The sequence below is a fragment of the Papio anubis genome, chromosome 10 (genome assembly GCF_008728515.1).
Source record: "Papio anubis isolate 15944 chromosome 10, Panubis1.0, whole genome shotgun sequence".
Classification (NCBI taxonomy): domain Eukaryota; kingdom Metazoa; phylum Chordata; class Mammalia; order Primates; family Cercopithecidae; genus Papio; species Papio anubis.
In genome coordinates this window covers 98,566,508-98,581,325 of record NC_044985.1, presented here as the reverse complement: position 1 = coordinate 98,581,325, position 14,818 = coordinate 98,566,508, and the positions used below count along the sequence as shown (strand labels likewise).

The 14,818-nt window shown below is 35.9% G+C and overlaps 1 protein-coding gene across 5 annotated transcripts in view; it reads left to right on the top strand.

Annotated features, from left to right (window-relative positions):
• Positions 1-14,818, top strand: part of BARD1 (BRCA1 associated RING domain 1) — an 84,428-nt gene that overhangs the window by 24,076 nt on the left and 45,534 nt on the right. For all 5 annotated transcript variants that reach the window (XM_003907914.5, XM_017946902.2, XM_009182998.4 and 2 more), the window contains one exon: positions 7,685-8,634. In XM_003907914.5, coding sequence (XP_003907963.4) covers positions 7,685-8,634 — 950 coding nt within the window. The remainder of the gene's footprint in view (positions 1-7,684; positions 8,635-14,818) is intronic.

Sequence of the window (14,818 nt, the reverse complement as noted above, 5' to 3'; positions counted from 1 at the left end):
TTTGCTAGAACTGCTGTAACGAAGTATCACAGACTGAGTGGCTTAAACAACAGAAATTTTTTGTCTCACAATTCCAGGCACTAGAAGTCTGAGATCAAAGTGTATGCAAGGTTGGTTCTTTGTTGAGGTCTGTGAGAGAGAACCTGTTTTAGGCCAGTCTCCTTGTCTTGTAGATGTCCATCTTTATGTTTATATGGTGTTCTCCTTGTTTGTATGAAATCTCCCCCTTTTAAAAGGACAGGAGTGATATTGCAGTGGGGGTCCACCCTACTCCAGTATTGCTTCATTTTAGCTAGTTACATCTGCAATGACCTTATTTCCAAGTAAAGTCACATTCTGAGTTATTGGGGGGTTAGGACCTCAACATATGTGAATTTTGTTGGGGGAAGAACACAATTTATAACACTATAACATTTTTAATGGTGATAAATGGAGAACAGGGTAACCCTTGATGGATTTACTGCTGTCAGTTATGTTATACCATAGGGATGCAAAGAAGAGTAAGATAGACTCCTTTCCAGAAATTTTACTCTAGCTAGTGATGTTTGAATCATTTATATTTTGAGGACTATGGAATATGAAATGCTTTCTTCATATTTCATCATTAAAGATACTTAGGAAAATTGTGTTTAGAACAAGTTTCTGAGGCCTTTAAGAATGTAGTCTTTCTCATCTAAGTAGAGTTGGAGATTGGAGAGAGAATTCTAGTGATTAATTTCCCAAAGACCATTTTGTGTTTGTTTTCTTTATTATAATTAGGAATAATTACTCTAGTCCTTACTGGACTTAAGCACTGCTGCCCTCAACGTTACTTATATTAAGCTGAATTGAATTTCACTCTTTAGATAACACATAATCCAGAATTTAGGAACGTGAAGGTCATCTTTGATCCCGTTATTCTGTAGGTAAGGAAACAAGACCCAGGCTACACAGGGCGGTTGTGTTGTACATTTCTTACTGTTTTTCTATTTTGCACAACTTTTTGGTTAGAAGTGTAGGTATTCATTATGTTTGTTGAATTGAGTTGCATAAAAATTGGCAGTGCTAATTCATGTCCTAGAGACTAAACTTAAAATTATTTGTTTACTTATTTTGAGACAGACAGTGTCCTGCTCTGTTGCCCAGGATGGAGTGCAGTGGGACCATCATGGCTCACTGCAGCCTTGAACTGGGTTCAAGAGATCCTCCCACTTCAGCCTCCCAAATAGCTAGGACTACAGGCACTCACCACCACACACCCAGCCAGTTAATTATTTTTTTTTTCTTTTAGAAGAGATAGGGTTTGCTGTGTTGCCCAGGCTGGTCTTCAACTCCTGGCCTCAAATGATTCTCCCACCTTGACCTCCCAAAGTGCTGGGATTAGAGGCATGAGCTAATTGTGCCTGACCTAATTAAAATAATTTTAAAATACATTCTTAGAATATGGTTTAAATAATTCATGTTATAGTGATAACATCTATGCATTCATAGGCCTTCTTAAAAAGTTATAATAGTAGTATCTTTCTTTGCTACTTTGATAGAAAATGACAATAAATTTAGAGTATAAACATTGAATTGTAACCTTCTGTTGAGATCTCTAAATTCCATGGTGCAGAGTTAAAGTTGTGTAGTCCCCAGCTTTTCATCCCAAATTCTTCCGAAAACAAATTAGCCTTAAGGGCATTTGAGATTTTTTTTCTGGAACATTTCCCTTTGTTTCTTTACAGTTTGTCTATTCTATGTATTTTATGCAGTACCTTTGTGGTAGTTGATTATCTAGTAGGTACTTCTAGAACTAAAAGGTTAGAAGGTAAACGATATACCAGGAACTGATAGTTGGGGACAAAAGACAGTCTTCTTTATAATAATGAGGACGTTGGAAAATGATCTCACTAGGATAAGGGTATTAGATTAAGTGATTCCTAAGCTGTCATTCCAAAATTGTATGATTCTGTTAAATGGTCATGTGTAGAAGATGATGAATTAAGTGGAATGGTGAACATCTCTCACATTTTCTCTTTTAGAAACCCTGTAGTTCACAATTTATCTTTCAAATGAACCTTGTTACTTGCATTTACTATAATATATATAATTACTGTAATTAAGATGGGCAATTAGGAAGAACTTGTCAAATCCTGAACATAGTGTATGGTATACCGGAGATAAAGAAGCCTGATTTATAGTAATACTTTCTAAAATGAGCTTCTAAATACTTGAACAGATTTTTCTTGGTTCAGTGTACTTTAAAGAGGAGATTGTCAAATTTTGCTGACAACCATTTATGGATAACTTTACCTTATCCTTTATAACACTTTATAACATGATCTTCTTTTTACTAATGGAGTTAAATTTAAAAGTTTTTATTTTCTCTTGAACCATATCATATTAAGTCAGACCTTGCAGGTGCTGGTCAGGTTCTGTGAAACATGTTGGTGTTGGTGTCATTTAAAAAAAAAAAACTTTGATTATGCTTTTACAGTATTACAATTTCCCTTTCTATTTTCTGCTTTAGAGAGAGATGCTGGTCTTTCTGTAACGATTACACAGTGTTTCATATATGCTCTGACGTTTTTATAATAGAGGAAGATGAATGTTTGAATAGCTGTGTTGCCGTTGTTTTTTTTAAATAGAGCTAAATGCTTCCTAAGTTATAAAATAATCATTCTTTAGTGAAGGCGTTAATGTTGCACAGATGGTAGCAAAGGACTTTCCTTTGATTTTTAATAAGGAACTGGTTTGTCAAAGAGATTTCTCAACTTCTGTTGTGAAACCTATAATAGAGAATAATTTGAAAGGCACACAATGTACATCATAATAATCCTTTGATGTAGATTAATGATAGCTAAATCACATTTTCTAATTGCCTCTTTTTTCTATAGTTGATTATTAAATTTTAAGAAAAAACTTGGCTAAGCAGCTCTTTAGTAACACGTGCATCTCTGTTCCTCAGTATTTTGTGATGTACTCTGAAATTCAGAGAATAGAATTTTCTTTTAAATATTATTATTAAGGAATTTACTGTGCAGAGGAAGGACCAATGTTTTTCTTCATGAAATGAATATTATGATTTATCGTGCTGAGAAGCATTCACCCATAAAAATTGTTGGTAGTTGTTAATAATGTGATTTATGTTCCAGCAGTAGTGTTTTGCTTTTTACAGTTTTATCTTAGATATTATCTTAGATATTCAGAATATCTAATAAAATTCAGAATATACAGTTATCTTTGTTGTTGTGCTCCTTGCTTAGTTATGCAAGACACATAATTAAAATCTTCTTGAGTAACGTTATTACCAGATGAATAGTAAAATTGTGTTCATATCAATTACGTTGAATATGTTATCTTCATTTACTCATTTATAAGGTAGGAAATATGTACATCTGAGTATGAAATTTCTGGTCTTTTTAGATTTAGGTTTTTAGTCAGTTGAGTATGTTGCTGCTATATATAAGGCTTAATTTTCCTTTAAAAGCTCAATTCTACATTTTTAAAGTTTTTCAAACATTGAGAACCTCAGGGTTTGATGTGGTTTTAATTGAAAATGTCATCTATGTTTAAAATAATTTAAAACAAAATCAAATGCAAGTTATTATAGACTATCAGAGGATTAACCTTTATGTCTTTGTAATCCTGAGTCTTTCTTGAAAAGTAATCCTGGTAACATTTCATTTTGACCTTTCCTATAGACTTGAGATTGTATCAGAAGTGACTTGGTTTTGAAATCTACTTATCACTGCAAAGAAAAGACCTTGTTGAATCTAGACATAAAGTCTCTATGTGAATGGATACCTCTTTCTGATACTTTCCAAGATCCTGTCTTAATAACACTTTGTGGACCAGGTCATGTTCACCTATGACATTTAAAGGGTTTACGTAGGAGAATCTGCCCTTATTCAGATATGTACTCCTGCCTCCAGCAGGTTTATCATTTTACTGCCTTTTCAATGTCGTGCTTCCATTCCTTCTGCAGGAAGCAATGGCTACACTTCGGAGTAGAAAATCTTTACTCTTTTGCTAGGCAGGGATCATGTCTGAAATTTCTAGAGTTAAGTAATAATTATTTTATTTTTCAAAGCCTGTTTCCCATTTTTTCTTACCTGTTTTAAGGTTCTTTTACCAGTTGAATGTATTTTTAAAGATAGGACTTTTGTACTCAGGAAATATGAGGTGAAAGAATAGGCAGAAGAAGCTATTTTGAACTTGAAAGAGTTGAGATTATCATTAACAATCTTCTGGTGCGTTAATAATTTTAAGCTGGTAAAACAATAAAACAAGCTGTTCTGTGTGAATAAAAAATGACTAAAAAAATAAAAAGTAATTGATGATGTACTTTTCTTTTGCTAATAAAGACATGAGAATGTTGAGAAGAAATTTATTCCACAAAACAGTAAGAAAATGAAAATAATGTATCTCTTAAGTATTAAAAGTTTGCAAGAATAATCACCATTTGAAAATGTTATTGAATATCTTAGTAACATCAGATGTTTATTTCCTGTATGGTGGATGTTTTAGCCCTTAGGAATAAGACTAGTGGCCACTGATTTTCTTCTTAAGGTACCTTATGTTTAGAACTCCATTCCATTAAAATTTTTCTTTGGTTCTGTAATGCAAGTAGAGTTTTATGCAGCATTCTTTTCGATTTGAATGAAGAGCAACTTTAAAGAGGAAAACAAAATTTGAGTAGCTTCTTTTTCTCTCTGTCTTTTTCTCTGTCTCTCTCTTTTCTCCTCTTTCTTCTTTTAATAGGAATCACAAAACATATTGTAAGAAGCCTGATTGGTCAAAGGAGATTGTCTGTGTTAATTAGGAGAATGTTTGTCAGGCAGCATGAAATCATTTGTTAATTATTTTTTAATCTCATCAGGTTATTATTATTTTTCCAACTTTCTTCCCTTTCTTAGGTTCTTTTTTTCTTTCTCTCTTTCTTTTTTTTTTCTAGACCTGAAATTACCTTTTGCTAATCCAGTTTGTGTGGAGAGATAAAGCACCAGATTGGGAGTTAGGGGACTACTTCCTTCTTTTTGTTTTGACTTTAGTCCTTCATTGTTAAAATGAAAGAATTAGACTAAATTATTTTCAAGTTTTCTTTTAGCTCTTAAAATTAATTCTAACATCTCTTACATAAACATTTGGAAAGATTTAAGAGACTATCAAATAATGTATTCACTAGTACTTATTGAGTACTATCTATTCATGTGCTTACCACTGTGCTAGGCTGACCTGGGTTGATTTTTACCTATGTTTACATGGAGTGGGAGAGAATTTTAAGGCAATTTTTTTTTCTTGGAGAAAATGAATATCCCTAAGACAAAAACAATGTAAGACAACTTGAAGGGAGTTGTCAAAATCAGAAAAGTGGATGATTTGTATGATTTGTCAATGAAAAAAAACTTTTCCTCTACACTCTTAGGTTCATTATATGGAGGCCTGTGAATTAAACTGTAAAAAAGATTAATAAGAGAAAAGACAGATTTTTATTTGTGAATATACATGTAAGTTCACAGAAAAATGTGACTCTCCAAACTGGCAAAAATGGGGGTTTATAAACCTAAATTAATGGGAAGAGGTAGTGGGAAGAAAAGGCTTCTATGGGAAGAACAAACGGCTTTATTTCTTTTTTTTAAATTATACTTTAATTTCTGGGATGCATGTGCAGAACGTGCAGATTTGTTACATAGGTATACATGTGTTGTGGTGGTTTGCTGCACCCATCAACCCGTCATCTACATTAGGTATTTCTCCTAATGCTATCCCTCCCATGACCCCCCACCCTCCGACAGGCCCTGGTGTGTGATGTTCCCCTCCCTGTGTCCATGTGTTGTCATTGTTCACCTCCCACTTATGAGTGAGAACATGCAGTGTTTGGTTTTCTGTTCCTGTGTTAGTTTGCTGAGAATGATGGTTTCGAGCTTCATCCATGTCCCTGCAAAGGACATGAACTCATCCTTTTTATGGGTGCGTAGTATTCCATGGTGTATATGTGCCACATTTTCTTAGTCCAGTCTATCATTGATGAACATTTGGGTTGGTTCCAAGTCTTTGCTATTGTGAACAATGCTGCAATAAACATACATGTGCATGTGTCTTTATAGTAGAATGATTTATAATCCTTTGGATATATACCCAGTAATGGGATTGCTGGGTCAAATGGTATTTCTGCTTCTAGATCCTTGAGGAATGCCCACACTGTCTTCTACAATGGTTGAACTAATTTACACTCCCACCAACAGTGTAAATGCATTTCTGTTTCTCCACATCCTATCCAGCATCTGTTGTTTCCTGGCTTTTTAATGATAGCCATTCTAACTGGCCTGAGATTGTATCTCATTGTGGTTTTAATTTGCATTTCTCTAATAATGATGATGAGCTTTATTTCATGTGTGTTGGTCACATAAATGTCTCCTTTTGAGAAGTATCTCTTTATATCCTTTGCCTACTTTTTGATGGGTTTTTTTTTTTTTCTTGTAAATTTGTTTAAGTTCTTTGTAGATTCTGGATATTAGTCCTTTGTCAGATGGATAGATTGCAAAATTTTTTCTCCCATTCTGTAAGTTGCCTGTTCACTCTGATGATAGTTTCTTTTGCTGTGCAGAAAAATTTTTTAATTTTTCTTCTTAAAAACTCTACTGAATCTTTGTATATTCTGTCTACCCTCCATGGAATCTTTGTGTTTTAATTCTTAATTATAAATCTATATTTTTAAAAAACTTTAAAAAAGTTATTTTATATATATATGTAGAAAATATACATATTTTCTAACTGTATAGTTTAATGAATTTGCACAAACTGAACTTGCCCAGAACAAAAACAATACCATGGAAGTCCCTCTTGTGCTCCCTTTCAGTCACTGCTTTTCGCTATAGGGATAACCAACTACTATTCTGACTTAACACATTAAATTAGTTTTGGCTGTTTTATATTTGATGTAAGTGAAAACATACAATGTGTATGTAGCTTCTTTGGCTTAAGAGATTATGTTTGAGTATGTAGTTATTGTTTATTCATTCTTACTAATCTTTGGTTATACAGCTTGAAGTTAATATTGGATGATACCTAAAGGGTCATGACTATTGTCTTTAATCCCCTGTATTCATTTTGTCAGAGATAAGTCTCGAAATCATATAGTATGGGTCCTCCAACTTTGTTCTTCAGTATTATGTTGGTCGTTCTAAGTCTTTTGCCTTTCAAATTGTACCTTTCTTTTCCATGTAAATTTTATAATTGCTTGTTGAGTTTTACAAATAAGCCTACTGGAATTTACATTGGGATTTGTTATATCTGTAAATCTGTTTGGAACAATTGGCATCTTAACAATATTGTTATAGTTCATGAACATGGTATATCTCTCCGTTTGTGTAGAATTCTTTAATAAGTATTTTGTAATTCCTAGCAAACAGAACTTACACATTCTGTTAGATTTGTATTTTATGGGGTTTTTTGGTACTATATTTGGAATATAAGTTTTATGGTTTGTTCTCTGCTATATCTTCAGTCTCTAAGATATGGCACAAAGTTGGATTCAGTAAGTATTTATTGAATGAGTGAATATCTGCTGTCAAAGAGTTCATACTCTAGGAGCTGAGAAAGAAGTACATAATTAAAAGATGATACACTTTAGGGGAACTATAAACAGAATTCTTTGGGAGCTCCTTGTGGGAGCAATAAAGTTCATGTAACAGATTTCTTTTTCTTTTTTTCCTGTCAGATTTGAAAGGAGATGACCCTAGGAGAAGTTTGTTTAATGATGCAGAAAACAAGAAGAATTCAATTAAAATGTGGTTTAGCCCTCGAAGTAAGAAAGTCAGATATGTTGTGAGTAAAGTTTCAGTGCGAACCCAGCCTGAAATAAAAAAAGATGCAAATGCTCAGCAAGACTCCTATGAATTTGTTTCCACAAGTCCTCCTGCAGATGTTTCTGAGAGGGCTAAAAAGACTTCTGCAAGATCCAGAAAAAAGCAAAAAAAGAAAACTTTAGCTGAAATCAACCAAAAGTGGAATTTAGAGGCAGAAAAAGAAGATGGTCAATTTGACTCCAAAGAGGAATCAAAGCAAAAGCTGGTATCTTTCTGTAGCCAACCATCCGTTATCTCCAGTCCTCAGATAAATGGTGAAATAGACTTACTAGCAAGTGGCTCCTTGACAGAATCTGAATGTTTTGGAAGTTTAACTGAAGTCTCTTTACCATTGGCTGAGCAAATAGAGTCTCCGGACACTAAGAGCAGGAATGAAGTAGTGACTCCTGAGAAGGTCTGCAAAAATTATCTTACATCTAAGAAATCTTGGCCATTAGAAAATAATGGAAAACGTGGCCATCACAATAGACTTTCCAGTCCCATTTCTAAGAGATGTAGAACCAGCATTCTGAGCACCAGTGGAGATTTTGTTAAGCAAACGATGCCCCCAGAAAATACACCATTGCCTGAATGTTCTTCACCACCTTCATGCAAACGTAAAGTTGCTGGTACATCAGGGAGGAAAAACAGTAACTTGTCAGATGAATTCATCAGTCTTTCTCCGGGTACACCACCTTCTACATTAAATAGTTCAAGTTACAGACGAGTGATGTCTAGCCCCTCAGCAATGAAGCTGTTGCCCAATATGGCTGTGAAAAGAAATCATAGAGGAGAGACTTTGCTCCACATTGCTTCTATTAAGGTAGGATGCTTACTCTGAAATACCATCTCAGAATGAGGCCAACTATAAAGCAATTTCTTTGGAGTTGGTGAAAAATGGCATAGGATTACTAGGATAATTAACCTTTCACAGACATGATACTTCCTGTGAACCAGAGAAGCCAAATTCACAGGGACAGCATCTCTACTTCAGTTGGAGCAGTGGCCCCTGAGTCTGGGCAGCAGGATCTTGTAGGAGAAAACCAATATTTGAATATTTCCGCTTTTATTTTGCCAAGTGCTTCTGCTTTTGTCTATTTTACCTTCAGTTTTTATCATTTTGTTTACCTATCCTCATGCTTTATGAATGTAGACAATTGCTAAGTTATTACAGGCAACAATGTTTACCTAGTAAAAGAGCCCACCAGAATTTGGAAGGTTGAAAGATGTGGTCTGTACATTTCTCCAATGACCAGGACATTTGACTATCAGAAATGGCTCCTCTGGTTCACCACAAAGATGTCAGCCATTCCTTTTACTGACCTGTTCAATGAACGTTAATTGTCTTTAATTATTCTCAGCACCTGGGATGTGGCAGCATTTTTTGGAACCTGGCCTGTTTTCTAAATCTTTGAAATTGACACAGACAGTACATGTGAAACAGGGCAGTAGGCACCACAGCTTTATAGGCTTTGCTCTGTGATTTCATGCAAGTGTTAGGAAAGTATGATATGGTAGACCTTAGTACTAAATTAGGATAGCTTATATGCTCTCTTAGCGACTGTACGTAGTCAGTTCACCCAGGAAACCCTTTGGTCTTCTGGATGGGTAGAGAACTTTGGGGCATCTGGGAGGAACCACTTGGAGGCCCACAAACATGAGGCACCAGGGCAACATAAATCATTTGGGAAGAACATGGAGTAGACATTGAGCGTGGTCCAAAGATTCCTGTATTTCTGTGTGGAGAAAGGGAATAGCACAAACAGAGCTTATCCCAACTGCTGCTGGTTTGTTTTCCTTGCTTTTCTTCCAGATTAATAAGAAATACAGTCAGCTCTGTGTATCTGTGCGTTCTATGTTTATGGGTTCAACCAACTGCGGATCAAAAATATTTGGGAGAAAAGCCAATAACAATATACAATAAAAAGTAATGCAAATTTAAAAATATTGTATAACAACTATCTACATAGCATTTATATTACGTATTATAAGTAATTTAAAGATGATTTAAAGTATACTGGAGGATCTGTGTAGGTTATTTGCAAATACATCATTTTGTATAAGGGATCTGTGGATTTTGTTATCTGCTGGGACTCTGGAACCAGTCTCCCGCAGATACTGAGGGATGACTGTACTCTATTTCTGATACCAGTGAGGCAGGGACCTTACAGCATGACCTCATATCCTTTGGACATCTTGAATTTTTGGACTTGGCTCTGGTTGTGTTTTAGTTTTATTTCTGCAAATCCTGACTTACAAAATCAGACTTTTCTGTCATCTTTGTTATATATATGTATATTATATGTATATATAAGCTATTGTAAACATAAAGTTATAGACATAAGTAACTAGTGTAATTATTATTTTTGTTCATTTTTCTGACTAATACATAGTAATTTATGTATTTTGCTTTCTGGGAATTTTTTGGACTGTCAGGCAAGCATTTGCTTATATTGGAGACTTTTTCTTCTAACCATAAGAATAATTTATTAATGAGGATCCCTAGGGTCTAGGCCAGAGTTTCGTAAATTCTTTCTTAAAGGGGCAGTTAGAGTAAACGTTTTCAGTTTGCAGGCCATGAAGTCTCTATAACTGTTCAGCTCTGCTGTCTTGGGGTAAAAATTGCCATAGATTGCTTCATACGAGTTTTGTCAGTTTACTTAGAGTTCTGCAAGAATTAGAATCCATTTTTATTTCCTTGGACTTAATTATTAAATGTGATTATTGTCACCAGTTATCAGATTATGTGATGGCACATTTTTTAAAAGTTAATTTTTATTGTTTTTAAAATCAATTAATAGTGTCCTTTTAAAATTTTTTTATGAGTTGAATGTATGCCTCTCACCTTAGCTTTATTTTAATAGACATATCCTTAAAATCAGTAGATTTGCTTATATATATATTTTATTTATTTATTTATTTATGTATATATATATATATTTTGTGACAGAGTCTCGCTCTGTCACCCAGGCTGGAGTGCAGTGGCACAATGTCAGCTCACTGCAACCTCTGCCTCCTGGGTTCAAGCATTCTTCTGCCTCAGCCTCCCGAGTTGCTGGGATTACAGGCACCTGCCATCATGCCAGGCTACTTTTTGTATTTTTGGTAGAGACGGAGTTTCACCATGTTGGCCAGACTGGTCTTGAACTCCTCACCTTAGTTGATCTGTCCGCCTCAGCCTCCCAAAGTCCTGGGATTACAGGCATGAGCCACCACACCCGGCCAATCTTTTTAGAAACAGTTTTCATTTCATTCCTATCCTAATTTTCTCATTTGCAGCCAAGAATAAATAATCTATGTGTACACATATTGCAGTTCTGCCTTCTTATTTATATTTTGTACCCACCTACTTCAGAAGAGGGTTTGAAGTGGCTCTAAAGTTAAAACTACTATAAAATGGAACAAGGAGTTCGTTAAGAGGAAAGAGTTACTACAACTGGAGTGAATTTAGTTTTGGTGACCTTAAAGGCAGCCAAAGCAAATAAGGGGAAGGACCAGGTTTTGTGCTGTCAAAAGGTATGTGTCTTTTTTGGTGGTGATTATATTTTGTACCCACCTACTTCAGAAAAGGATTTGAAGTGGCTCTAAAGTTATTTATACTTGCATTGTATTGTTTCTTAAGCATGTTGGTAAACTTGCAGTTTCTACATTTTGAGCACATGGTTGCACTGAGCATGCTTGGTGTATGCACTGAGGGCAGAGAACCCAGCAGGAGTTTGTTCTCCTCCACTAGTTACCTTCCCCTACTGCAGGTAGGGCTTTACTGATTGATTTCTGAACTTGGAAACATTAGTAATAAACATTCTATAATACCTGGCCCCAAACTACCTCTGGGCATCATCGTTGGCCATAACCTTTTCATAGCTACCACCCTACTAGCAGCTACTTCTCTTTTCTTGTCCCGACCACTTGCATTAGTTTTCTATTGCTGCCAAAACAAATTACCACAAAGTTAGCGATTCAAAGCAATGCAAATTAATTTTCTTACAATTCTGTACACCTGAAGTCTGGTATGGGTCTCATCACACTAAAATCATGCTGTCAGCTGTTTTCAGGAGGTTCTAGGAAAGATCCATTTTATTTTTATTTGGATGGTTGGCAGGGACTTCATCGTTCTTGTGGTAAGACTGAGATCCAGATTTCTTGCTGGTTTTCAGCTGAGAGTTGTTTCCAGGTTCTAGAGACTGTCACACTCCTTTAGTTTGTGGTCCTCTTCTTCATCTTCAAATCTAGCAGCAGCAGATTGAGTCCTTCTCACATCTCATCTTTCTGACATAGCCGGGAAAGATCCTCTGCTTCTAAGAATTCATGTGATTAAATTGAGCTACCTGAGAAATGCAGAATAATCTCCCCATCTCAAGGTGTGTCCACTTAATTATATTGCAGTGTCCCTTTCACCACGTAAGGTAATACAGTCACAGGTTCTGGGGATTATTTGTGAACATTCTGGGGGGTCATTAATTTTTTGACCACACCACTGAAGTGGCTTCCTAATTTCCCTTTGTATTTCCTGCAGTCAGTTCTCTATGTAACAGCCAGAGTAATCTGACCGAAGTCAAAATTGTCATTTCTCTACTGTCCTATCAATAAGTCTTTTTTATACCCCTCTTCCTATTTGAATATCTTCATAACTCATGTTCCTTTTTGAATGTCCGCATCACCTTTGTTAAACCTTTGTTACGAATGGGAGATTTTATGAGAAAGTATTGTACCTAAGTAGAAACAAAGATACTCATTATTTGTTCTTCTGATTTATTACCACAATTACTTTTGCACCAACCCAGTAGAAAACAAAATACTAAGGATATAGAGAAAATTTTTTATTTTCTATTATGTCAGTTTTGCTTGAGAATTTGTATCATACTCACCTTCCTCTTTTCTTACCCCACACTCCCCTACCAAGTTCTCTAGCACAAATTCTTAAAATGGCAGTGATTACTCATAATTTATGCCACAGCAATGACTTACTGTGGAATAGAAGAATGGCTTGAAGCTGGCATGACATGATGTATTAGTGATGTAGACATAATAGATAATGTTTTGAATGCAACTTACAGGGCATGGTATGCTTAGAACATAACAAAGGTGGTGCAGATCCCCTGGATAGAGAGAAGATCCCTTGTGAGGAGACTCATTAAGAGTTTAACTCTGTAGTTTATTATGCTTGAACACAGTCATGTTATATTGTGTGTGAAATTATGTATCCTTCATAGCAGCTTCATGAGAAGGTAACAAAGGAAACAAAAGCAGCCTTGGCATATGTGATATTTTCTCAAGAGTTTAATTTCTAAAATACCTCTTGGAGTCAATATCTATTTTCCTCCTCCGTTGCTTACCACATATGTATAAGTCTGCTTCTATATTACCAGTAACTTATTGTGCCATTGACTGGGTTATCAGAATTATCTGTTAAATTACAGGCATACCTCATTTAATTGCACTTCACTTTTTTTGTGCTTCGCAGAGAGTTTTGTTTTTGTGTTTTTTGACAATCCTGCATTGAGCAAGTCTGTCAGTGCTGTTTTTCCAACAGCATATGCTCGGTGTGTCTCTGTGTCACATTTTGGTAATTCTCACAATATTTCAGATATTTTCACTACTGTTGTATCTGTTAGGGTGATTTGTGATCAGTAATCTTCAGTGTTACTATTGTAATTGCTTTGGGGCACCACAAACCCTGCCCATGTAACATGGCAAACTTAATTGATAAACGTTGTCTTTTCTGACTATTCCACTTACCGATAATTCTTCCATCTCTCCCCCTTTGAATCCCTGTTTCCTGGGACACAAGAATATTGAATTTAGGTCAGCTAACAACACTACAGTGGCCTTTAAGTTTTCAAGTAGAAGGAAGAGTCGCTCATCTCTTACTTTATATAAAAGAAGCTAGAAATGATGAGTGAGGAAGGCACATTGAAAGTTGAGATAGGCCAAAAGCCAGGTCTCTTGCCAAACAGCCAATTTGTGAATGCGAAGAAAAAGTTCTTTAAGGAAATTAAAAGTGCTACACTGTTGAATACACAAATGAGAAGAAAGCATAACCGCCTTGTTGCCGATATGAGGAGAGTTGAAATGGTCTAGATAGATGATCAAACCAACCACATTTCCTAAGCCAAACCTTACTCCAGAGGAAGATCGTAAATCTCTTCACTTCTGTGAAGGCTGAGAGAGGTAAGGAAGCTGCAGAAGAAAAGTTGGAAGCTAGCAGAGGTTGGTTCATGAAGTTGAGGGAAAAAAGCTATCTCCATAACATAACAATGCATGTTGAAACAACAGGTGCTGATGGAGACACTGCAGCAGGTTATCCAGAAGATCTAGCCAAGATAATTATGAGAGTGGCGCACTAAACAACAGATTTCAGTGAAGTTGAAACAGCCTTCTGTTGGAAGAATACGCCATCTGGGTTTTTCATAACTAGGAAGGAGAAGTCAGTGCCTGGCTTCAAAGCTTCAAAGGACAGGCTTTCTTGTTAGTAGCTAATGCAGTCAGTGACTTGAAGTGAAAGCCAATGCTCATTTACCATTTGGAACAACAAAGCCTGGATGAGAGCACATCTTGACAGCATGGTTTACTAAATTTTTTAAGCTCGCTGTTGAGACCTACTGCTCAGGAAAGATACTCAAAATATTACTAATTGACAGTGCCACCTAGTTACCCAACTGTTCTGATGAGGATGTTATAAGGAGATTAATGCTGTTTTCATGCCTCCCAACAAAACATCAATTCTGTGGCCCATGGATCAAGGAGTAACTTTTACTTTCAAGTCTTACTACTTAAAAAAATGCATGTTGTGGCTGGGCGGGGTGGTTCACACCTGTAATCCCAGCACTTTGGGAGGCCAAGGTGGGCAGATCACAAGGTCAGGAGATCGAGCCATCCTGACTAACACGGTGAAACCCCATCTCTACTAAAAATATAAAAAAAATTAGCTGGGTGTGGTGGCAGGTGCCTGTAGTCCCAGCTACTCGGGAGGCTGAGGCAGGAGAATGGCGGGAACCCAGGAGGCA